Source organism: Lepidochelys kempii, chromosome 17 (genome assembly GCF_965140265.1).
Source record: "Lepidochelys kempii isolate rLepKem1 chromosome 17, rLepKem1.hap2, whole genome shotgun sequence".
Taxonomy (NCBI): domain Eukaryota; kingdom Metazoa; phylum Chordata; order Testudines; family Cheloniidae; genus Lepidochelys; species Lepidochelys kempii.
In genome coordinates this window covers 433657-459022 of record NC_133272.1, presented here as the reverse complement: position 1 = coordinate 459022, position 25366 = coordinate 433657, and the positions used below count along the sequence as shown (strand labels likewise).

Sequence of the window (25366 nt, the reverse complement as noted above, 5' to 3'; positions counted from 1 at the left end):
AGGCAATGGGTGCACGGGGCGGTGGGTGCAGCGGGAGATGGGTGCACGGGGCGGTGGGTGCAGCAGGCAATGGGTGCACGGGGCGGTGGGTGCAGCGGGCGGTGGGTGCAGCAGGCAATGGGTGCAGCGGGCGGTGGGTGCAGCGGGCGGTGGGTGCAGCGGGAGATGGGTGCAGCAGGCGGTGGGTGCAGCAGGCAATGGGTGCACGGGGCGGTGGGTGCAGCGGGAGATGGGTACACGGGGCGGTGGGTGCAGCGGGCGGTGGGTGCAGCAGGCAATGGGTGCAGCGGGCGGTGGGTGCAGCGGGCGGTGGGTGCAGCGGGCGGTGGGCGCAGCGGGCAATGGGTGCACAGGGCGGTGGGCGCACGGGGCGGTGGGTGCAGCGGGAGGTGGGTGCACGGGGTGGTGGGTGCAGCGGGCGGTGGGTGCAGCAGGCAATGGGTGCACGGGGCGGTGGGTGCAGCGGGAGATGGGTGCACGGGGCGGTGGGTGCAGCAGGCGGTGGGTGCAGCAGGCAATGGGTGCACGGGGCGGTGGGTGCAGCGGGCGGTGGGTGCAGCGGGCGGTGGGTGCAGCAGGCGGTGGGTGCACGGGGCGGTGGGTGCAGCGGGAGATGGGTGCAGCGGGCGGTGGGTGCAGCGGGCGGTGGGTGCAGCGGGCGGTGGGTGCAGCGGGCGGTGGGTGCACGGGGCGGTGGGTGCAGCAGGCGGTGGGTGCAGCAGGCAATGGGTGCACGGGGCGGTGGGTGCAGCGGGAGATGGGTACACGGGGCGGTGGGTGCAGCGGGCGGTGGGTGCAGCAGGCAATGGGTGCAGCGGGCGGTGGGCGCAGCGGGCAATGGGTGCACAGGGCGGTGGGCGCACGGGGCGGTGGGTGCAGCGGGAGGTGGGTGCACGGGGCGGTGGGTGCAGCGGGCGGTGGGTGCAGCGGGCAATGGGTGCACGGGGCGGTGGGTGCAGCGGGAGATGGGTGCACGGGGCGGTGGGTGCAGCAGGCAATGGGTGCACGGGGCGGTGGGTGCAGCGGGCGGTGGGTGCACGGGGCGGTGGGTGCAGCGGGCGGTGGGTGCAGCAGGCGGTGGGTGCACGGGGCGGTGGGTGCAGCGGGAGATGGGTGCACGGGGCGGTGGGTGCAGCGGGAGGTGGGTGCAGCGGGAGGTGGGCGCACGGGGCGGTGGGCGCACGGGGCGGTGGGTGCAGTAGGCAATGGGTGCACGGGGCGGTGGGTGCACGGGGCGGTGGGTGCAGCGGGAGGTGGGTGCAGCGGGCGGTGGGTGCACGGGGCGGTGGGTGCAGCGGGCGGTGGGTGCACGGGGCGGTGGGTGCAGCGGGAGGTGGGTGCACGGGGCGGTGGGTGCAGCAGGCGGTGGGTGCACGGGGCGGTGGGTGCACGGGGCGGTGGGTGCAGCGGGAGGTGGGTGCACGGGGCGGTGGGTGCAGCGGGCGGTGGGTGCACGGGGCGGTGGGTGCAGCAGGCGGTGGGTGCAGCAGGCAATGGGTGCACGGGGCGGTGGGTGCAGCAGGCGGTGGGTGCAGCAGGCAATGGGTGCACGGGGCGGTGGGTGCAGCGGGAGATGGGTACACGGGGCGGTGGGTGCAGCGGGCGGTGGGTGCAGCAGGCAATGGGTGCAGCGGGCGGTGGGTGCAGCGGGCGGTGGGCGCAGCGGGCAATGGGCGCAGCGGGCAATGGGCGCACAGGGCGGTGGGCGCACGGGGCGGTGGGTGCAGCGGGAGGTGGGTGCACGGGGCGGTGGGTGCAGCAGGCAATGGGTGCACGGGGCGGTGGGTGCAGCGGGAGATGGGTGCACGGGGCGGTGGGTGCAGCAGGCAATGGGTGCACGGGGCGGTGGGTGCAGCGGGCGGTGGGTGCAGCAGGCAATGGGTGCAGCGGGCGGTGGGTGCAGCGGGCGGTGGGTGCAGCGGGAGATGGGTGCAGCAGGCGGTGGGTGCAGCAGGCAATGGGTGCACGGGGCGGTGGGTGCAGCGGGAGATGGGTACACGGGGTGGTGGGTGCAGCGGGCGGTGGGTGCAGCAGGCAATGGGTGCAGCGGGCGGTGGGTGCAGCGGGCGGTGGGTGCAGCGGGCGGTGGGTGCAGCGGGCGGTGGGCGCAGCGGGCGGTGGGCGCAGCGGGCAATGGGTGCACGGGGCGGTGGGCGCACGGGGCGGTGGGTGCAGCGGGCGGTGGGTGCAGCGGGCGGTGGGTGCACGGGGCGGTGGGTGCAGCGGGCGGTGGGTGCAGCAGGCAATGGGTGCACGGGGCGGTGGGTGCAGCGGGAGATGGGTGCACGGGGCGGTGGGTGCAGCAGGCGGTGGGTGCAGCAGGCAATGGGTGCACGGGGCGGTGGGTGCAGCGGGCGGTGGGTGCAGCGGGCGGTGGGTGCAGCAGGCGGTGGGTGCACGGGGCGGTGGGTGCAGCGGGAGATGGGTACACGGGGCGGTGGGTGCAGCGGGCGGTGGGTGCAGCGGGCGGTGGGTGCACGGGGCGGTGGGTGCAGCGGGCGGTGGGTGCACGGGGCGGTGGGTGCACGGGGCGGTGTGTGCAGCGGGCGGTGGGTGCACGGGGCGGTGGGTGCAGCAGGCGGTGGGTGCACGGGGCGGTGGGTGCAGCGGGAGATGGGTGCACGGGGCGGTGGGTGCAGCGGGAGGTGGGTGCAGCGGGAGGTGGGTGCACGGGGCGGTGGGCGCACGGGGCGGTGGGCGCAGTAGGCAATGGGTGCACGGGGCGGTGGGTGCACGGGGCGGTGGGTGCAGCGGGAGGTGGGTGCAGCGGGAGGTGGGTGCAGCGGGCGGTGGGTGCACGGGGCGGTGGGTGCACGGGGCGGTGGGTGCAGCGGGAGGTGGGTGCAGCAGGCGGTGGGTGCAGTAGGCAATGGGTGCACGGGGCGGTGGGTGCAGCGGGAGGTGGGTGCATGGGGCGGTGGGTGCACGGGGCGGTGGGTGCAGTAGGCAATGGGTGCACGGGGCGGTGGGTGCAGCGGGAGGTGGGTGCACGGGGCGGTGGGTGCACGGGGCGGTGGGTGCAGCAGGCGGTGGGTGCAGCAGGCAATGGGTGCACGGGGCGGTGGGTGCAGCGGGAGGTGGGTGCACGGGGCGGTGGGTGCAGCGGGAGGTGGGTGCACGGGGCGGTGGGTGCAGCCGGCCCACTGGCCCGGGGACGCCCCCGGAGCCGCAGCAGCACCTCGCGCTCGACTTCGGGACCTCAGGGGCGGAGCGTCCGCCCCCTCCCATGCCGGGTGGGCGCTGATTGGTCACCGCCTGTTTCCAGCCCCTTCGCCACCAATCACCGTCCGCCGCTGTTTTGTCTGAGGAGCCGAATAAAAAACACCGGGTGGAACCGGAGCGAGCGAGACCCGGAGAGCGCGCGCCGGGCAGCCGGGCGGGGTGAGCCGGGGCCGGGGCCGGGGCCCGGGGCCGGGCGAGGTGCTGAGGGGTGGGGGCACCCTGAGTGGGGGACTGATGGAGAAGGGGGCAAAGGGGGTACCGGGAGGGGGGAGTTGGGGGCCCTCTGAGGGGGGAGGGGACTGATGGAGCAGGGGGTACCGAGGGGGTGGGGGTACCCAGAGTGGGAAGAGGGGCAGTTGGGGGCTCTCTGAGGGGGGAGGGGACAGATGGAGCAGGGGGGTACCGAGGGGGTGGGGGTACTGGGAGGGGGGAGTTGGGGGCCCTCTGAGGGGGGAGGGGACTGATGGAGCAGGGGGTACCGAGGGGGTGGGGGTACCCAGAGTGGGAAGAGGGGCAGTTGGGGGCTCTCTGAGGGGGGAGGGGACAGATGGAGCAGGGGGGTACCGAGGGGGTGGGGGGTACCGGGAGGGGGGAGTTGGGGGCCCTCTGAGGGGGGAGGGGACTGATGGAGCAGGGGGTACCGAGGGGGTGGGGGTACCCAGAGTGGGAAGAGGGGCAGTTGGGGGCTCTCTGAGGGGGGAGGGGACAGATGGAGCAGGGGGGTACCGAGGGGGTGGGGGTACCGGGAGGGGGGAGTTGGGGGCCCTCTGAGGGGGGAGGGGACTGATGGAGCAGGGGGTACCAAGGGGGTGGGGTACCCAGAGTGGGAAGAGGGGGAGTTGGGGGTACTCTCAGGAGGGAGGGGACAGATGGAAAGGGGGAGCTGAGGGGAGAGCTGAGCGTTGGGGGCACATTTTGGAGCCAGCTGCGGGGGCTCAGTGTCTGGCTGGGATGATTTAGTTGGGGTTGACCCTGCTCTGAGCAGGGGGTGGGACTAGATGACCTCCTGAGGTCCCTTTCAACCCTGCTAGTCTGTGATTCTGTGATCCCCAATGTGGGTGTCAGTCCCTGCATATTCTGGAGCTGGCATGGTTGTCCCAGAGCCTGTTCTTCCCTCTCTTTTCAGTGCTCTGGCCAGTTCAGACTGGTTTTGGCTGTTGCAGAGGCGGGGGGCGGGGAGTGGGGGGGTCTGTGTGGGGTGAAGAAGGGTCATGGTAGCTCATGTGGACAGGGCAGGGCTGCACCTTGTGCCAGGTAACATGCGGGTTCTGTGAGTGGGGGAAGTGCATGAAGGGGCCAGGGGTTCAGGGTTCTGCCCGTCACTGCAGCATTAGGCTCAAGCTTCCTGTTAGTAAATTGGGTCAGACCCTCCATGCTGGGTGTGAGCCAGGAGGAAGAGACCTTATAAGTTTGGACTTGCTCTAGATCCAGTAATCACAGGCAGCCCTGGCGTTCCTGACTTTTCCTCATGACCTTCTCTCCCTCATCATAATTAAAGTGAGTTCTTCTCTGAAAAGTGACTATAGAAATGGCTTCTTCAAATAGGGCTATGAGTCTCATCTAGAGCAGTGGCTCTCAATCAGAGGTATGTGTACCCCCTGGAGGTATGCAGAGGTCTTCCAGGGTGTAGGTCAATTCATCTTCTTTGCCAAGTTTACAACTGGCTCTAGAGCCCTGCAGCAGGACTGGGGTCTAGTGGGTCTTGCAGGACCCACTGCCATAACAGTGGGAGAGGGATAACAATTCAACAAACAATGTGGGAGTGGATGTTGCAGGGTGGGACAGGAGCAGGATTTTAAAAATAGTCCTCCCGTTCTGCAAACAACATGAACACCCTGGCCAAAATCTGCTGCTCTCCAGCTGTTCAGCTCTGAAGGCAGCGCTCCTGCCAGCAGCAGCATAGAAGTAAGGGTGGCACAATATGCTATTGCCACCCTTACTTCTGTCCTGCTGCTGGTGGTGGCACTGCCTTCTGAGCTGGGCAGCCGGAGAGGTTTTTATGTGAGATGGAACTTGTGATATGAAAGACAGATCAGACTCCTGAAAGAGGTACAGTAGTCTGGAAATGTTGAGAACCACTGATCTAGCCTGACCAACAAATCTTCCAAGAGGTATTTGAGGTAGAGACCCTGAGCTTAGGAACTGAAATAAATGGCCACTGATTTTGGAGTTCAAAGTTCTTGAAGACGAAGCCCAGGCTGTCTCAAATAGGGCAGCCAAAATCAGTGGCTGCTTCTAAAACACCACTTTCACAGTTGCTCTTCAGAGCAGATCTGCACTCCAGTGTAGGGTGAATCCATCATTTGCTCAAGCTTGATGGACTCAAAATGATCAGGAATGGCTGAGACTCAACAGGCATAGATAACCAGATCAGCACCCTTGCAGGGCCCAAACCTCTCCTGCCATCAGTGCTGCAGATAGATTGATATGTTGGATGATTCTCCATTCTGCAAGCTTCTGTATTTCTTAAAAAGGAGGTTTCAGAGTAGCAGCCGTGTTAGTTTGTATTCGCAAAAAGAAAAGGAGGACTTGTGGCACCTTAGAGACTAACCAATTTATTTGAGCATAAGCTTTTGTGAGCTACAGCATCAGATGTATCCGATGAAAGGTGCCACAAGTACTCCTTTTCTTAAAAAGGAGGTCTGCCTTGTCCTCTCTCTCCATCTCTCTACAGGTGGCAGGCAGGGCACTGCGGTTGCCATAAAAATGGACTCTGAGCAGGCAGTAGGAGAGCTCTCCTGCTATGGTTTCACCCAGGGTGTGCTTTCATACCTGCTGTTCAGCAGGTAGAACGGAAGTGCTGAACACTCCCGTGGAGTGCAATATATGCAGCAGAGGGACCATAATAAGGCCAGGTCCAAGTGCACCTGTGTTCCCTTCCCTTCTGAGCAGCATGCTTGACATTGACTCTTTGAATTTCATTCTGCAGAGGTTAGTTTTATGCCCCAATGGCTTCTATTTAGTGCAGGGGTAGGCAACCTGCGGCACACGAGCTGATTTTCAGTGGCACTCACACTGCCCAGGTTCTGACCACTGGTCTGGGGGCTCTGCATTTTAATTTAATTTTAAATGAAGCTTCTTAAACACTTTAAAAACCTTATTTACTTTACATACAACAATAGTTTAGTTATATATTATAGACTTCTAGAAAGAGACCTTCTACAAACGTTTAAATGTATTACTGGCACACAAAACTTTCAATTAGAGTAAATAAATGAAGACTCGGCACACCACTTCTGAAAGATCCTGATTTAGTGTGTAGTTTTGCACATCTGTCAGAGAAGATATCTGTATTTGAATTATGTTCCATGTAGCGTCTACCTGCAAGTAGGAGCCATGAATATCTAATTCTATAAATATTGACACATGGGGATGAACTTAAGAGTCCTGTTTTCAATTTGTTACAGGTTTAGATACTAGAGAAATAAGTCCTCACGTGTTGCAATGGCTCCCACACTTGCTACTGCGCATCGGCGACGCTGGTGGATGGCATGCACAGCTGTTGTAGAGAATCTTCTCTTCTCTGCTGTTCTTCTGGGCTGGGCATCACTGCTCATCATGCTGAAATCTGAAGGATTTTACTCCTACCTATGTCATGAACCAGGTAAGGAAGAAGTCTGGGGGCTGTTCACATGAATTCAGATGAGTCTGTTGTTCTGGAGATTTGACTGTGGACATATGTCAGGGCTGGGGCACGGCAAAGCAGCTTGCAGTTGTATGTGCTGGTGTGAAGAGTGCCTACATGATTCGGGTTGCTGCACTGATCAGACTTGGAAGAATGCATTCTCCCTCCCTAGATTCCCTTGGAGACTTGCTGGCATAACATTTGTATATAACATCCTAGGTATGTCCTGTGCTTTGCAGAGGGAGTGAAGATTGGGCCTTGTCCTGAGGATCTTACAGTCTAGGGAGACACAAGACTCCTAAGCCTTTCTGTACTGTCTTTCCTCTACCTTGCCTCTCTAGCTGAGGTCTTGCTGATCTTTCAGAGAGAAGGTTCTGGTATGCTGTTGATTAGAGTTTATGGAAAGAGGTGGGCGTGGGGAAAGTGTGACAAAACAGGGCAGATGCTCAATGTATATGGGAGAAGCTCAGGGCTGCTTGTGGTAGGAGACAAAAGGGAATGGAGGAAAGCAGAACCAGTGGGGTGCAACACGTGAGCAGGAAAGTTTGGGGAAAAGTCATTGGGCCCACCTTTAACGCCACCCTCTCTTGCCCACACATCCAGGCTTTGGCCAAATCCTGCTACTTCTCCCTCCACAATGTTTCTGAGATCTGTCTTATTTCTTTCTGTCCAGCTAGTAGGAATGTTCATCCAGATGTCCTTTGCCTCTCTCCCCCAGTTACTGTAAGCTCTCACCACTGGTCTCCCTGCATGCATCTACACAGCCCATGGCAGTGAGTCTTGGAGCCCTGGTCATGCCAAAAATAGCTGTGTAGACATTTTGGCTTGGCTCTTAAGATGACCCCACTCCCTAGGCTTCAGAGCCTGAGCTCCAGCCCGAGCTGTAACCTCTACACATCTATTTTTAGCGTGTCAGCCCCAGCCTCACAAGCTTGAGTCTGTCAACCTGGTCTGTGAGACTTTCCGCTATGGGCTGCCACTCACTGTGTAAATGTATCCCAAAATGCTGATGCCACCCGCTACAGTCCATTCAGAATGCTGCTGCTGAGGTCATCTTCCTTGCCCATCGCTCTGATCATGATGCGCACACACACCTTTGATCCTTCTACTGGCTCCCCCTGCTTCACTCCATCAAGTTCATGTCTGTTATCCTCACCTCCGAGTACCTTCACAATTCTGCTCCCTACTACTTCTCTCTTGTCTTGTAGTGCATCACCTGCTCCTCCAGGCGTGCCAATCTCTGGTGAAGGGAAGTGATGAGCCAAGAATTACACGGTGGCTGCCCCTGTTATATGGGGAGGATGCTAGCTGGATTATCACTTGTGATGGAGGGAGATGGGATTGGGAGTGGAGAGGAGAGGTGCCCCTAGACTGAGCAAGGAGGGGTGTGTGAGCTGAGGATCAGCAGCGGGAATGGGAGGATGGCCTTCACCTTGGAGAGTTGTTCACCTTCTGAGAAACTTGACAGGATCTTGGGCTGAAAGAGAAATGGGTGAAGGAGGTGGCGCAAGTTTGAGGAGCAGCAGTGCTGTGATGGGGGTTTTAGATGTGTGGAGCCAGTCAGGGAGGGGAGGAAACTGGTTGATGAGGCAAAAGGAAAGAACGAACTTTTAATGCAGCAAGTTGAGCAGCATCCTTGGAGTCTCTCTAGACGCGATTGGCCAAGCATGAATCAGGGAAGCGGATTGGGGCTGAGAGCAGCAGAGCAGTCTGAGCTGATTGACTGGTGGTTGTGGAAGGAATACGGTCTGGGGGGAGTGAACAAAACTTAGGGAAGAGGTGACTATGAGAGTGGATGGCTGAAGGATCCTCCTGTCCTAAACTAGCAACATACAGCAATGCTACACCCTAAACATCTGCCTCTTTCACCCTAGCTTGGCTGCACTACAATGCTGGTTAAAGTTTCATTTCATGTACTATATATACATGATGATTGTAGAATGCTGCAAGATGTCCTAGTCTTAAAGTTTTGTATGTTGCATTTTTCCTGCCTTCTAGTCTAAAACTTATAACCATTAATAACCTCTGTAACCATGCAGATAAAGAGAACAAAGGTAGTAAAATACCATCCTTCATGACAATCTGATTACCTGTGGTGGGTGGAAAGGAATTGGCATACACAGTTGGTTAGGTTAATTAAGGGTAGCTTGACTGACTTCTTTTGGAGTATCTAGCATTTGCCAGTTCAAGAGGCAGGGTACTGAACTAGCCCATGGTCTGATCCATCACATCCGATACTTACACCTTATGGCCCTGACTGAAACAGTTTATCTCCCTCCTTCATGTGCTGTTAAGTGGTTATCACAGCTGTGTGAATAAAGCTCTGTTTATTCATGCTTCGCACCCCAGCTGTTGCTTATCTGGGATATTTATGTTCTTACCTCCATTTGTTAGGTGACACCACTAAAATTAGTGACTAAAATTAGCCGACACAGGCTGGGCTGGCCTGTGTCAGCTCAAGTCCTGCAAATCTGAGTCAGCTGTGGGGCTGTTTAATTGCATTTAGGCTCAGACTGGAGGGTCCTTCAGCTGACATGGGCCAGCCATTGGTGTTCAGTTGTGGTGTAGACATGAGCCCTTTCATTATTTACATGTTTTCCATGGTACTTCCCTGTGCACAAGGTATAAAGAGTTGATTGCCAATTAGATAGCTGTTCACATTTTTTTATCCACCATCAAGTTCTTCTAAGCTTCCTGGGTTGAGTTAACTATTCTAGAAAATTCCATTTTGTATGATAGTGAAAGACAGCAGGCGGTATTGCAAGTTTTCTCTCAGCTGTGTGCTGGTGAGTTGAGGCTCAGCAGATCTACATGGAATAACCTAGTTAACTTATCCAGAGTTCCACTTCTTTAAGCAGAAACATTGGATTTTTATACTCTCCCCTGCATCAGGCTCCCAAATTAGCCAGGACCCAACTTTATTGTGAGCCCCAAGTAATCCTTTTTGATTATTATTTTTTTTTTTGCCATATTCTGCCCATCCTGCCCCTCCTCCCGCAAAATTCTTCCCAACTCAGTGATATTCTAACATACTTTCTGTCCTGACAGTTTTCCATACCATAGAAATTGCCAGACTAGTTTAAAACAATGGTCTACCTAGTCTTGTCTCCAAGAGTGGCCAATGCCAGATGTTTCAGAGGAAGGTGTTAAACCTCCATCATGGAAAATGATGAGATAGCTTGCTCACAGGGGAAGTTTTTTCCTCACTTTGTCAGTAGCTAACTCATGCCTCAGTGCATAAGCCATATCTTTTATATAACTACTATCTAATATAACTAATGTTCTCTTTATCTGTATAAATGTCTGATCCTTTTAGAATTCTGCTAAATTCTTGGTCTCAATGATATCTTGGGGCAGTGAGTTCCATCGATCAATTATGATCAGTGCTCTTTCTTTCTCTCTCCCTCTTTCCACCCTTTCCTATCCTAGGAATTATTTATTCTGATGCCTATAATCACAACTACTAAATGGGGAAAAGATGTATAAGCTCAAAGGCAATTAGGTTTCCCAAAGATCTCATTTAGTTTTTGGCCACTTCCAGACTCCCCTATCATTTTCCTTCAGTTTCCCTGTGTGATGGGAACTATGCTACTGTGATGGATACTGTTATAAGAGCCTCAGTAGATGGGCTTGAATTCAACCAACTTCTCTCATCTGCCTAAGCCCATTGATTTAACTGGAATTAAGTGCTGTAGGTGACCCCTTTTCCCAGCATAACCCAGTAATATTTACAACCAGTAGCCCTTGCCAGGATAGTTAGATATAAACAGGAGAGGGATTTCTAGCTAAAGATTGGCAGGGGAATAAAATTTATAACTTTTAACCTTTGAACATTTGTCATTCAGACTCTTCTGCTCACACGTGACTATTGCATAGAAAATTTCCTAATTAGCTAAAGATTACTAGCAGGGCTTTCCCTCTCATCAGCAAAAACTCTGTTCCTTGTGATCCCTCCAGACTAAAGGCAGAGAGTTAGACCTTGTCCCCTTTGCAGACTTGTTTCTGGAGATTTCAACATCAGTCCTGAAAGGGGCTGTAATTCAGAAAAAGCCTGGCTTTTTTCATAGCAGAAATCCTTCCAGGCATGATATGGATCTCCATCCAGATGCTCTGCCAAGGGGGAGACTATGGATTCCTTGGTAGCCTTATTTAAAAAAGGAAAATGGGGATCATAGAATATCAGGGTTGGAAGGGACCTCGGAGGTCATCTAGTCCAACCCACTGCTGAAAGGAGGACCGATCCCCAATTAAATCATCCCAGCCAGGGCTTTGTCAAGCCTGACCTTAAAAACTTCTAAGGAAGGAGAGTCCACCACCTCCCTAGGTAATGCATTCCAGTGTTTCACCACCCTCCTAGTAAAAAAGTTTTTCCTAATATCCAGCCTAAATCTTCCCCACTGCAACTTGAGACCATTACTCCTTGTTCTGTCATCTGCTACCACTGAGAACAGTCTAGAGCCATCCTCTTTGGATCCACCTTTCAGGTAGTTTAAAAGCAGCTATCAAATCCCCCTCTTATTCTTCTCTTCCGCAGACTAAACATGCCCAGTTCCCTCAGCTTCTCCTCATAAGTCATGTGTTCCAGTCCCCTAATCATTTTTTGTTGCCCTCTGCTGGACTCTTTCCAATTTTTCCACATCCTTCTTGCAGTGTGGGGCCCAAAACTGGACACAGTACTCCAGATGAGGCCTCACCAATGTCGAATAGAGGGGAATGATCACGTCCCTCGATCTGCTGGCAATGCCCCTACGTATACATCTCAAAATGCCATTGGCCTTCTTGGCAACAAGGGCACACTGTTGACTCATATCCAGTTTCTCGTCCACTGTAACCCCTAGGTCCTTTTCTGCAGAGCTGCTGCGGAGCCATTCGGTCCCTAGTCTGTAGCGGTGCATGGGATTCTTCCGTCCTAAGTGCAGGACCCTGCACTTGTCCTTGTTGAACATCATCAGATTTCTTTTGGCCCAATCCTTCAATTTGTCTAGGTCCCTCTGTATCCTATCCCTACCCTCTAGCGTATCTACCTCTCCTCCCAGTTTAGTGTCATCTGCAAACTTGCTGAGGGTGCAATCCGCACCATCCTCCAGATCATTTATGAAGATATTGAACAAAACCGGCCACAGGACTGACCCTTGGGGCACTCCACTTGATACCGGCTGCCAACTAGACATGGAGCCATTGATCACTACCCGTTGAGCCCGACATCTGGCCAGCTTTCTATCCACCTTATAGTCCATTCATCCAGCCCATACTTCTTTAACTTGCTGGCAAGAATACTGTGGGAGACCGTGTCAGAAGCTTTGCTAAAGTCAAGGAACAACATGTCCACCGCTTTCCCTTCATCCACAGAGCCAATTATCGTGTCATAGAAGGCAATTAGATTAGTCAAGCATGACTTGCCCTGGGTGAATCCATGCTGACTGAGGAATTCCTGAAAAAGTAAGAGAATCAAAGTAACAAACTATTTAGGCCAGGTCTACGTTATAGACTTGCGTCAGTATAACTGTTACTCAGGGCTTTGAAAAATCCACACCCCTGAGCAACACAGTTTATACCAGACCAGTGTAGACAGCGCTATGTCTACAGGAAGGCTTCTCCCATTGACACAGCTGCCGCCTCTTGTGGAGGTGGATTAACTATGCTGATGGGAGAAACTCTCCTGTCGGAGTAGTAGCATCTTCACTGAAGCACTACAGTGATGCAGCCGTGTTGCTGCAGCATTTTAAGTGTAAAACTGCCTTAGGAAAGAGTGAGTTCTGTGATGAGGTTGGTGAGTGGAGGACTCCTGTCCTGGGCTAGATGCCATCCTTGGGCACTTTCTGATAGGTGCATTTGGACTAAACTGGCTAGGAATCTAATAGTGACACTTTGCTCCACTTTTAATTTTACTATTAATTGCCCTTCAAAACTATTTGAACTTGCACTTTTCCCATTGAGTGACTGCTGATTCTGCACGCTTTATCTGGATGTGCAGCCTTTACTGGCAGTTACTGGGGACTCTGAAGCCTGATGTGTTCAGGGCCATAAATTGCTGCATTTTTTCTGATATGAGTTGGGAGGCTGATGATCAAGGTCTTTTCAAGGTATATTATAATCTGCTCACAAGGAGCAGAGATAAAGAGCTAGTTAGGTTTGCAGGATACCAAAAAGGTGATTTAAAAAGTAGTAATTGAATTACAACTTGATGGGTCTGTAATGCAAAAAAGTAGAAGGAAAATGTTGCCTTTTAACTCATGTTTGGAATTTAGCACTAAACTAAAGCTGTGGAGCCCGTCAGAGTGAGGGTGTGTCTACACCGCAAAGGAAAACCTGCGGCTGGCCTGTGACAGCCGACTTGGGCTCCTGCTGCAGGGTTCTTTTATTGCTGTGTAGGCTTCCAAGCTCAGGCTGGAGCTTTGGCTATAGGACCTGCAAGATGGGAGGGTGCCTGAGCTCAGGCTTCAGCCCGAGCTTGGATGTCTACACAACAATGAAACAGCCCCACAGTCCAACCCCCATGAGCCAGCACAGGTCAGCCTCATGTCTCTAGTTGCTGTGTACACATATCCACAGTCTGCAGCCATGAGTGGCTCTTACAAATCAAGCAGTTTGAAGTGACCTATTTGTGGAAAGGCCAGACATGTGACTCTGCGATGATTAATCTAATAAACATGGTAAATGTTTGATTTGTGTGGCAATGTTCTGTTTTTACTGAATTGCAAAGCACTTGTTACTGAAATCACAGTAAAAGGAGAAAGATGTTGGTACCATGTAACTGTCTCAGCAACACACGATCATACTGTGCGGGGGAGTTTTTAAAATTAACATTGAAAGTCTGAATATCCAGGTGGAGGGAAATTCTATCAACTGGAAGCTCATCATAATGGTATAAGTGGACAGAGTGCATGTTATGGGTTGGAGAACAAACTAAATTTAGGGTTTCAGAGTAGCAGCCGTGTTAGTCTGTATTCGCAAAAAGAAAAGGAGGACTTGTGGCACCTTAGAGACTAACGACTTTATTTGAGCATAAGCTTTCGTGAGCTACAGCTCACTTCATCGGATGCAGTTCACTGAATGCATCCGATGAAGTGAGCTATAGCTCACGAAAGCTTATGCTCAAATAAATTTGTTAGTCTCTAAGGTGCCACAAGTCCTCCTTTTCTTTTTGTAAATTTAGAGTGTAAAGCATAAAGTACTAAAAAGATAAGCCAAATTCTTATGGACACAGGAAACCTGTGTATTGCAAGTCAGTTGTTCACCCATACACAGCCCCTTCACTCTAGTTTTCTACATGCGTTGTCTGAGAAATCAAAGAAAATATGGGAAGCAAAAACAGGAATGAGAGACGGTTGGGCACCTGACCTGTTTTTATAAGTATGTGTTGCAAAAGCAATCTGAGATTAGAAAGTCTGCATGTGTTGGAACCCTCCATCTCCCAGCTGTTGTCTTTCTCCCCGCTTTCCCCCCCACCATGGATTCTAGACTAAGTTGCTTAAATCTTTCTGACCCAAAAGATTTGAGATGGCAGTTACCATTGTTAGGAGGGCCAAGTTCATCCCTGGTGTGACTGTTTGCTTAGGGTGCATAGAGAAGTTAGCAAAGGGGAGTTACTGAACGACCTTCTTATGGAATACTTAACTTTTGGTCTAGGGAACTACATGCTAGTTTTTTTGCAGTGGGGAGGGGAATGCAGGTCCAGAAATGACCAAATTCTGATGGGCACTGCAGGGCTTTTGTTGCACCTGAGTTCCCTCATCCTTGAAGAGTTTAAATAATTTGAGCTGGTTCTTAGGCTGTGAGGCTGCTGTTGTTCTGCAGCTGGTATTGGAGGTTCTGTAAATGGAATAACTGTTGGCTGCAATGAGTCATCTTATTACTGCTGATACTAGCTGGTTGTTTCTCTTAATAAGGATCTGAAACTGCTCTAGTGTGTAACAGAGTTCAGGCTACATCTCTGTTCTGATATATTCAAATTGTAGCTTCCTGAACTTCATGCTCAGGAACACCCTAAAATGTTGTTTGGTGCAAATGGGCGCTGGCTGAAGAGTTCAGAAAGGGTGGTGCTGTCAGATTCTGCAGAGTCACGAGAGATCGAGACTGGCACTGTGATATTGCCATGCAATGGTCCACATCAGGGTGTGAGCTGTGTGTGAGTGAGAATTGGAGTATTTGCTGTAGCCAGGCACCTAAAAGTAGATATCCAGTTTCTATTCAGGGTAATCTCATCCTAGCTCCTTGTCATGTGATGGTGCTAATTCCTATCTGTTGATTGATAGTGTGAGACCTCTCAGGGGTACAGTGCATCTGGACCTCTCCATTATTCAATTCAATTATTCAATTTACTCTCCCAAATGGAACAGGTTCAGATTGATCTTCTGACATGCATATCCTGTATACACTGGTCTATTTTTTGTGTAGAAACCATTGAAAGGGTCATTGAATAACAAAATGCAGAGCCCCTAGTTAAACAACTTTGATTTTACTTTGTTGTGTTTTCTTTAATTGCTCTGGGCAATTCCTATTTTTCTGCAATAAGGTGGTGTCTTAGTTTCTACCTGGTACTATTAGCTGGGTCTTCCTCTGAGGCAGACACAAAACCAGATGATTTACAGAGGCACAAATTGAAGTGCAGCACCCCTGCTCCCAAACATTTCTGGCTGAGTGACCTGTACAGAGTCCATTTAATCTCAACGGGAATCCGGCCACTGTTCCCAAGACTGTGCCCCACATTACTGCCCTCTTTGTCTGCCCTTCACGCTTGTGTGTCCCTCTCATTGGAGTGCATGATGAGTGTCTGTGTTGCAAGGATAAACACTAATAACATTAATGGTGGTTCATTCATTGTTGTTGTTAAGTATTGCCTGTTCTGTTTTCTTTTTCTCCTGCGGAGAGCTCCCAGACTGTTTGACATGCATAATCAAAAGTTATAAGGTCACTGCATTGCCTATGTTTCTCCCACCCTCCCTCCTAGCCCACAACTAAGCGCTGCAGCTATCTTAATAGAGTGCTGACACAGGGAATTCATTTCTGTTTTGTCTAATTCTTGTTTGTCTGAGTTTAACCTTTCACCCACATCTGTTTCCTATGACCTTATCTCTGCAGATAGCCCAAAGCATTGAGGATCTGGGTGAAGTGACCCCTTTGTATCCCTTGCCTCTCTCACAGGAGAGTTGTAAAGCTTATAGTTTATAAAGTACTGTGAGATGCAGGAGATGGGAGTCTGGTAGGGCTTGGATCCGGTCTTCAGTATTTGCACTAAATGTGAAATTCTTTTGTGAAGAACATCTCAAATGAGGGGGTGATTTCTCTGTGCCAGCTGTGGTGAGATTGCTGCTGGGGCACTGTGATTCCGTCTCCATTCTGCACTTGTAGAATGGGTGCTGATAGGGCCAAAAACAAAAAATGGGTCACATGGACAAAGGAACTGGACATGAAGACATGGAAAACAGGCAACAGAGAGGGGACAGGATAAAGGTTTATAAATATTGGTGCGAATAACAAAGAGGAAGAATAGGTCAAAACTTGTTGTTCCTGGCCAGGGGAAGCCTGAGACCCCATTAGTAAAAGTGCTAATGAGAGAACCTAGATGAAATAAGGTAGAGACACTCCAGTACTTCTGTGGAGCACCTGTGCTTGTATATTAGGTATGTGCATGTAGAAGGCACCTTCCCAGTCACCAAATATGTGTAGGTATTTGAAACCTGGAGGGTAGAGCAGAGTTTATTTCCAGTTGATACAAAGCTGGGAGTAATCAGTTTGGCAGATAGAACTAAAACCACAGCACAACCTTGTAGAACTAGTTTGAACTCAATAACTAAATTCTGCAAAGGTATAGAGGCTCTGGTAAGAGGGAAATATACTAAAGCCTGACTTGCAGGGTGGCTGGGCAGTGGGACCACTAGGATTAGAGAGCATGATGAAAGGCATAGTTTTGGTAATGCTGTAGCAAAAGGCAAATGTCATATTCAGCAGTCTCTCTCACAAGATGATTCCTTTTTTCTTGGCGGATTAGATCTCACTAAGGAATGAGTTCAATTTTGGGCACCATTCTCCTATATATTCATGCATTTAAAAAAAATTTCTAAACTTCGAATGTTAAACTTTGTCAGCTTTGGCAATATTTACTATCATGAAGGCAGTTTCAGTTATTGAATACAATAGAAAAGTTCTATATGACATTGATTTTCTCCAGCTGGGGAAAGACCAAGTCCCTTGTCATGCTAACAAAGCTTACTTGACTTGAAAATTGATCCTGCCAGAAAATAGAAATATGTAGGAGTGCATCAGCAATTTATATTAATTAAAATATCATGCAGCATGCTTTCTTTTTAGAACTTTAAAACCTTTCTGGGATGTTGTTGCAAGAGAATGAAAGAGGCAGCGAAAGCACTCATGTAAACAGAGATGGGTTTATGTTGAACTCCTTTTCGAACTGCCCTGATTCCATAGTTGCCATTTTGTGTAAGATAAATAACAAACTTCATTCTATAGGGGAGTTCACAGCTGGCGTTCTTCACCTGAAGGCAAGAGAGAGGGGGGAAAAAAAAAGCGAGAGAGAAAAACGATCAATGTTTTGTACAATACAATTTGGGAGTTAAGAGAATTGAAAATTTTAAGTCTGGGGAAAGGAGAACTGTCTACAAGTATATAGAGAACCCAGATGAGCCATCCTTCCCTGTCATCCAGGGAGCTTGGAAGGTTCATAACTAGAAGAACAATTGGGGCAATGGAATAAGTGGCCTGGGAGGCTATTGAATCACCCTCTTGGAGAGTCAGGCCTAAAACTGGAGATTCATCTATTAAGACTGGCTGTTCTTAAACTGCTCCTATCACAGTGCAGGGAGTTGAGGTGACATAGCTCATCTGAATGTCAGGCTTTCAAATGATTGTTTTAGACTAAGGGCTTGTCTACCCAGTGACTAGAACAGAAATAATTGTATGGGTTGTAATTCACACGTCTGGTAATCTTGGTGAAAATCTGTGTGCATACCTTTATTCTGGATTAAGATGGGTAAATTGACTGTGTATCTAGGCAATTGTGATCTGTGCCTTTTGTTGCAACAGCCCATGTGCAGGGCTGTTCTACTTGCCCCTCTTTTTGTAACTGGGTTTAGTGCTCTGTCTTCCTCGCTACACTATAACAATGTTTCTCTTTTATCCCATCTAGATAATTTTACCACCAGCTCTGCACATGAAAACAGGACAGAGCAGGAAGCTGTGATTCGGATCAATGGGTGGCTCATCTGCCAGGAGCAGGACGAAATGCTGAACCTGGCTTTTACTATTGGATCCTTCTTGCTGAGTGCAATCACTCTGCCTCTTGGGATTGTCATGGACAAATATGGTCCTCGCAAACTGCGTCTGCTTGGCAGGTTGGTGTCATGAAGCCTGTTCCAACTGTTTCAAAACTAGAAGTTAATTTTGAGCCACAGGTTCTGCTTAGTCCACAGTTCAGTGGTTTCTAGCAAGCAGCTCATTCTACTCAGGTTCTTGTCCCATGCCTGTCACCAGGGCTCTCATCATCTCCATGGTCTCTGACCACTATTGTTGTCTTTGTAAAATGGACATCAGGAAAATAGAGCCTGTTTGCTGTTGGACTGGACTGGAAATCTCCCAGAGCTCCATCAGCCATGAACAGGATAGGACTGAGGCTGACAGGTGAACTCATTTAGCATGTTGAATCTCCCTATAAGGAGAAGAGGAGGGGACTTACATCCATGTTCCTAGAGTTTCTGACTTCTGAATTCCCTAGGAAACGAGGTCCTGGGGGGAGAGAAGAACTCTTCCACTGTGTCAGTAGGGGTGGGAGTCAAGCTGATACTAAGTCAATGCCCCAGCATGGTGCTATATCACACAAGAAAACAAGATCTGTCTTGCTTGTGGTTACTAAATTATCCCATCCCACATGACTTGCAAGAACTGGATGTTACCCCATTTGGTCCAGAGTTAATTGCATATTGCCTGTCTAAAGCTTCCCTTGTGCTTTCAAGTGGCAAAGGAACAATATGCATCACTTCCTGTCTCAAATGATCATGTGGAGTTGGTATTAACAGTTGCTGTGACAGAGTGCAGGGGAGAAGTGCTTTCTTGGGTAACTGGGTTCCAGACAGTTAGAATACTTACAGACCTAGACAATGTGAATTGCACCTGGAACTGAGCCAGTACCTTGTGCAAAGCACTGAGGGCAGGTATTTGTGCTCATTGACCTGCCTCACTTGGGAGGTGGGCAGGTGAAGGCTCTGAATGCTCTTCAGACAAGCTGCTGCTTTACAGTAAACCAACCTGGAGGGGACTGAAGTCTGGATAGATGTGAGTAGAGCCATGTCTTAGGGGAAAGGTGGTTGCAGTCTCCTTGTCACATGCAGGTGAAGTTTGGGAAGACCCTATGGGACACTGCCTGAAAATTCAGAACCTGTTAGGACCTCAGGTCTGAGTTTTTTGCATTGGGAAAGGTTGACCCTTCAATACCCATAGAAGGTGCATGAACAACTTTCACCCATTACTCTAGATTTTTGTCTCCAAACCATCTGCAACCCTTCCATCTTATCCCGATTCTGCTTCAGCCAATTAACTCTCAAAGTCTCGGCCTTAGCCAGGCACTGGGAGAGTGTAACCCACTTTCTTTCATGCGGTTAAAGGCTTCAATTCTGTTTCAGTACCTGCTTTGCTGTGTCCTGTGTGATGATCGCGTATGGTGCTAGCAACCCAAATTGTAAGTACTGAGCTCTGTAGACTCTATTGAAAGGGTCTTGGGGTTCTTGCACTTCTGAAAGGTTCAGCTAGTAACTGGGGGCTGTAGTGTGCAGAGAACCCTAAAATAAGGGCACATACTCTGATTATAGTGTCCTCAGTGAGCTAAAGAGATCACCCCAAAGAAGTACAGAACAAACTTTGCTTATTGCCTTGTGGGAGGGTGCAGTGTCTCAAAGGCAGGCCCAGCTCCTCTTGTAAGCACTGATGGGAATGCAGCCAGAGTCCCATATCCCAAGAACCCTGTGAGCAAAAAGTTTAAAAAAAAAAAAAGAAACCCAAAACCTGCCAGTGTTCTTACCCGCCTGCTTTGTATCACGTATAAAGTCTAATAACCTTGCACTGCAGACCAGGCCTGCCATTGACAAGTGAGATACAGAGCCCCGTGGTGTGTTGAGGGGGCATTAAGCCTGGTCTCCAGAGGGAAGATTCTGGGCTGTGCTGCTTGTACGGTCCCCTGCTTAGCAGTATCAAAGGTGGCTCTGAGGCAGCTGTGTCTTTCCCAGCTTCACTCTTTTTTGCCAGGGTAAGATGCCTCAGCAGTGGTGAGCTCACAGTGAGAAGTTTAAGAAAAAACGTTGAAAGGTTCCTCCAGAATTAAGAAAGGGGCAGTAACCAATGCTGAATGTTCAAGGCTTCCCCAGCCCCAGGGTAAATATAGCCATATCCTCTAGCTGAGATAGTGAGGTAGTCCCTGGAGCCCAGTTCTAAAAAGTAAATTTTCCTTTTGAGACCAATGCTGACCAGTGAGACAGTTCAGCAGGGGGAGGAGAAGAGACCTTGGGCTCCCACACATCCCAGAGAAAAACGAGTGTCCACGGCTCTGCAAACTGGTGCTCACACTGAATTCTGATTCTCCTAGTACCTGAAGTTCTTTCCCTGTGACCTTAGCTTAGAATGAACAGTGTGCATCTAGAATGAGCCAGTTTGGATGGAGCCTTTCACTCTGTGCAGGACGTTGGCTCAGTCCTGCCAAAATTCTACTTGTTGGAACCAGGATTTTGGGGACACTGTGATTCCATCCAGTAAATGCTCTTGTTTTTTCCACTGCAGCACTGTCAGTGCTGATCTTCATCTCACTGGCTCTGAATGGCTTTGGTGGAATGTGCATGACCTTTACCTCACTTACGGTAAGTGAAGAGAGTTATGTGAGCAATTGTGAATCTGCCCTCCCTTCATTTATCCTCTTTGGCTTCCACCCCACAGTTCTTTGCAAGGCCCCACCTATAGGGAATAGGGAGATATTATTTTCCCATTATCTAGGTCCGTGGTTCTCAAACTTTTGTATTGGTGACCGCTTTCACACACAGCCTCTGAGTGTGGGCCCCCCCCTTATAAATTAAAAACCCATTTAACAACTGTTATAAATGCTGGAGGCAAAATGGGGTTTGGGGGTAGAGAGTGACTGCTCATGACCCCCATGTAATAACCTTATGACCCCCAGTTTGAGAACCCCTTAGCTATCTGGTGAACTGAACTGGCAGGAAGGTGCCGAGTGGATCCTTCATTGTTTGCTGAGTTGAATAGATTCATGCTCACCTGTATTTTTTTTATATGAATGGGGTAGTTGGCCTATGACTCTTCTATTTGAAAAGCTTGCTATTGGATGGTTAGCCCAGGGCTCAGCTGTCCCTTACCAGTGGGGATAGTTGGTGAGAGGGAAGAGAAGGCTCTTTTCTGTCTTTTGAACCAGATTCTGCATTCACTTACACATGTGCAATGCAGCTGACTGAAGCAGGGTCCACATGTAATGCACTGAATTTAGCTTTAGCTTACTCTTAGGAGAAGGTGGAGGAGCACAAGGCTCTTGAAAGTTGAAGGATGTAATGAAATCTTGGGCAGGAAGGCGGGGAAGTACTGTTCTTTTGTAAATGGCAGATACTATTGTTTGTAGTACTGCATTGACCAGCAACAAAGCAATTAACAGCATAGGGAGTTGTTCTGAGGTGCGGGACAAGTACTTGTACAGACCAGTTCCTTTTGAGCGTGGCTGTGTGATTGATTTTTTTTTTTTCCCCCTACCCCACCCCTCCCTAGACAGGGAAGGAGAGTTCCTTGGCACAACGGGCTTTTCCCTTTTATATGAATGAGAATTACTCCAAGGTGCTGACAGACTTTTTCTTGGAAGTGCTGAGCTGTTGAAATATGCCCAGCCCAGCTCCATCTGTGCAGCATACTTATGTCTGTTTACTCAGTCCATTGACTGGAGCACAAACATCAGCCAGTGGCTAAGTCTGCTGCCTCTCTGCATTTTGGGGCTCTTGTTGCTTAGAGATGGGAGCAGATGCAGCAACCAATTTGAGAATGAATTTTTCACCTCATTACTCTTACCCTTGTTAGTGTGGCTGGAACTAGGTGTTCTGACCTGAAAATCTCTCAGAAAATTGCTTGAGAAGCAGTTATATTACCTGTTTTGATCAAAAATGTCTCAAAGGTTTGGACCCAGATCACTTTCACCTTGTTTTTAATTTTCTCTCTAACCTATGGGTTACACACAGACTGAGTTCCTGTGAATTGTCATGGGCAGAGGCTGGGTATGGATGCTGTTGTATGTATTGTAATGTCAGAATTGTGGCAGCTGCTTTAGATAGCAAGTAAAGTCATAGTCCAAAAGTTTCAAAAATGTGTATAAAGCCTGGCTTCTAAATTCATATGAAACACCCACTTCAGAAAACCCTGGCTGTAGTCCTGGACCCAAAGAGTGTACAGGGTAAATGGAGTATGACACAGGCAGAACATAAGGAGACAAACACCAGCAAGGAGGGGCCCATGAATAAGCCTGTGGGGCTGCTAAGGTGACTCATATCATGTTAGTGTCAAGGGTGGTGGTTTGGTAACTTTGTGTTTATCTGGGTCACTATTGGAGAGATGGAGGTTGCATGCTATATGAGAGAGGCTGTGTGTAGGCATCCTTAACTGTCTCTTTAGTGAGCTGTAGCTCACGAAAGCTTATGCTCAAATAAATTTGTTAGTCTCTAAGGTGCCACAAGTACTCCTTTTCGTTTTGCGAATACAGACTAACACGGCTGCTACTCTGAAACCTGTCTCTTTCCTGATATTCTGTCTGACTAGCAATGAAAATGCCACGCATGGCCCCTCTTATACTGAAATAATTGTAACTGGGTGAGGCCTGGGGAGAACTGCAGGAGCTGTGGTCCTCTCTGGCAGCTCAAACTTATTGCAGTGCACATTGGTAATAATAAACCAGGCTGACAGCAGGCCTCCCTTATGCACTCCTCTGCTTCTTTCAAATTCCTCCCCATATGACCAAATTCAAAGTACTCTTAGAGGGTGTGTGAGAGAGGCTTGCAGCTCTGAGTCTGATCTAGAGCAGAATCCACTTTCACTCATAAGTGGGGCTAGGTCTGTGATGCAATGTCAGAGCACTGGGGAATGCTATGGGGGCTTAGATATGAGTGTCATTGGTTGCAAGTGGATGTGCTCTGACACTTATGAATTGCAGGTAATAGGATATTTTTCTGCTTGGTGTTGCCACTCTATAATACAGCAAGTGAGCATTTCATGTGTCTATAGCTTTTCATAGAAAGAGAAATCCAGCAGCCTATTAATACCTTCATCACCGCAAATGAGAACAGAAGCAATAAGGAAACTGGTCTTCAGAGGTGAAGGTAAAGCCTTATAAGAATAAAGGTTAGAATCTGAAACAATTCTAAAAGTAACCATTAGTAAACCTTTGATTGCCAGTGCTCATCTGGACTGAGTTTGCACCCAGAGTTGTGACTTGAGCTGTGGGGCAGTGGTCTTCAGAGTTCTTTTGTATGACAGTTTATCTCAGCAGGAGCCCTATCTTGTGGCCAGAGACCCAGCATTTCAAAACTTGTCTCTAACTTTGGACCTGTTTCTTTATGCCCCCAAACTTGCATTTCCATGCATAGATCGGGAAGTTAGACATTAGGCTGATTTGCCTGCATAAATTCTCTTTGGGGCGTGTAATAGCTATACATGTAAATGTGGGAACTAGTGTGAGGGCCCTTTCCCGCTGTGACCCATGAGCTGTATGTAGAAAGGTGTGAGAAGGGGGGGGGAAAATCAGAGAATGAATGCTGTGCATATAGGTATTGCCATTACCAGGGGATGCCTCCTGCTCTGGGGCAGTGTGGATGTTACATACACAGTGTGATCATAATGAGAAGGGAATTTAGAGGTGAGCTGGGAACAATGAGACTGAGATGAGCTTTAGGTAAGGAGAGCTGAAGAGCTTGATATTCATTGCCCAAAGTCCAGATGCTTCTGCACTAATGTCTCCAGACCTAATGAGTTGAATGTGGTGTGAGGAGCCCATTCTGGCTGGTACAGGAACTGACTGGTGAGTGCGTAGATGTTTGTGTATGTAAGTCCTGAGAAAAAACAAAGTGACTTCACCACCCCTCCAATTGCAATGACCTATAGTGCTGCTTAGGTTGGGAATGCAAATCCTAGGGGCCTCACCCTCTGCTGCAAGAGCTAATTCTGTGAAGCCATAGTTCTGGTGAAGGTTGCTACTTCATATGTTTTTTGTTTTTTAAAGGCAGTGGATGGAAACTTGTCAAGATGAATTTTTATTCAGACTAACTGCTCAAAGGAGTGGATCCTTTGTAGCTGATGGTGATGAGGTTTCCAACCCTTACAAGATGGGTCACAGGTATTGAGCTATGAGTTGCTTGTTTCCTGGGCTGTGGCTCCACCCTTATCAACTCCAGCCAATGGGTGGAACCCCACCTGGGTGCATAAAGATACTATCTGACCTCAAATGTGTGTGAGTCAGGCACCCTCCTTGCTGCCCTTAGTCCTGGAGAAGTGTAAGTTGGTCCTACCTGTCAGCTGTGGTAGAGGGTGAAGTCTGCCCATGATGCCTGAGAAAGGATGCTTCATATGAACAGCTGTGTCAGGGCAAAGGGGGATAAGATGTGGGACCCTGTGTATGAAATTTGCCTCCTAATTCTGAAACCTTCTCTGTAACAAATCCTTGGGATATAATAAAAAACAAATGGCAGGCTGTATAGTATCTTTGATAAGCTAATGTCTGAGCCTGCTCAATCTGTGTTTCCTGGATGTCCTGAGCTGCAGGGCTGACAGATTGGGGAGGAGAGTGGGAGGGCAACAATGGCTGGTGATGGTGTTCCCAGTTCTGGGAAGCTGGTCAGACAGACTCTGCCTGTTACAGTGCAATGCAGAGATCTCTAGGGAGTGACTTAGATTTAGCCATTGTAAGCAGGCATTTGTAAATGGACACAGAGCAATCCATGCTGGTGGCTGACTGCAACACAGGAATCTAAGAGCACAGGGAGCTCAAGCCAAACTATTCTGCACAGGGAGATAAACATATGTGATAAATTACCACAGAGGGCCTTTTATAGATTGTAGCAGGGAGCATCAAGAAGAAAAACAGCTGTATTTTAAAATGAGAATAGGATAGAAAACAAGCTTGTGTCCTTTGCTGCTGTTCTGTAATGGGGAAGGGCAGCCTTGTGAGTGTCTTTATTACTAAGCAGTATTCGGAATATCAAGTTGTGTGTTTTTGTTTTTTTTTTCCTGGAGAAGGGGAACTGGAACTTCCCCTGGCCTTGATGGAATGATACTTTCATAGTGAACATTTCTCTAGGGCTTGGAAGGAGTTCAAATTAAATAGCTATTAACAGAAAACCAAGTTTTAGACATTGACTAAAAATGCCTCTCCCAGATGCTCAATTTCAGTCTCTTGGGATTTCCCATGAATTCTCTCCAGTCCTCCCAGCAAAAACCAGGAAGTCAGAACTTTTATTTCTAATGTTAAAAAAATAAAAGAAAAAA

At 49.8% G+C, this 25366-nt stretch overlaps 1 protein-coding gene and 1 long non-coding RNA gene across 7 annotated transcripts in view; one reads left to right on the top strand and one right to left on the bottom strand.

Moving 5' to 3' along the window:
• SLC43A2 (solute carrier family 43 member 2) overlaps nt 1-25366 on the top strand; it is a 75551-nt gene that overhangs the window by 19883 nt on the left and 30302 nt on the right. For 2 of the 6 annotated variants that reach the window (XM_073315822.1, XM_073315819.1), the window contains exons 2-5: nt 6630-6826; nt 17994-18198; nt 19483-19538; nt 20630-20706. In XM_073315822.1, coding sequence (XP_073171923.1) covers nt 6667-6826; nt 17994-18198; nt 19483-19538; nt 20630-20706 — 498 coding nt within the window. In that variant the 5' untranslated portion in view covers nt 6630-6666. Of the gene's footprint in view, nt 1-3302; nt 3382-4429; nt 4720-6060; nt 6154-6629; nt 6827-17993; nt 18199-19482; nt 19539-20629; nt 20707-25366 lie in introns of those variants that run through there. The other 4 variants (XM_073315820.1, XM_073315821.1, XM_073315824.1 and 1 more) reach the window with 4 other exon arrangements.
• Nucleotides 16674-25366, bottom strand: part of LOC140899780 (uncharacterized) — a 57674-nt gene continuing 48981 nt past the window's right edge. The window contains exon 5 of the long non-coding RNA XR_012155444.1: nt 16674-17343. This is a non-coding gene — a long non-coding RNA (uncharacterized lncRNA). The remainder of the gene's footprint in view (nt 17344-25366) is intronic.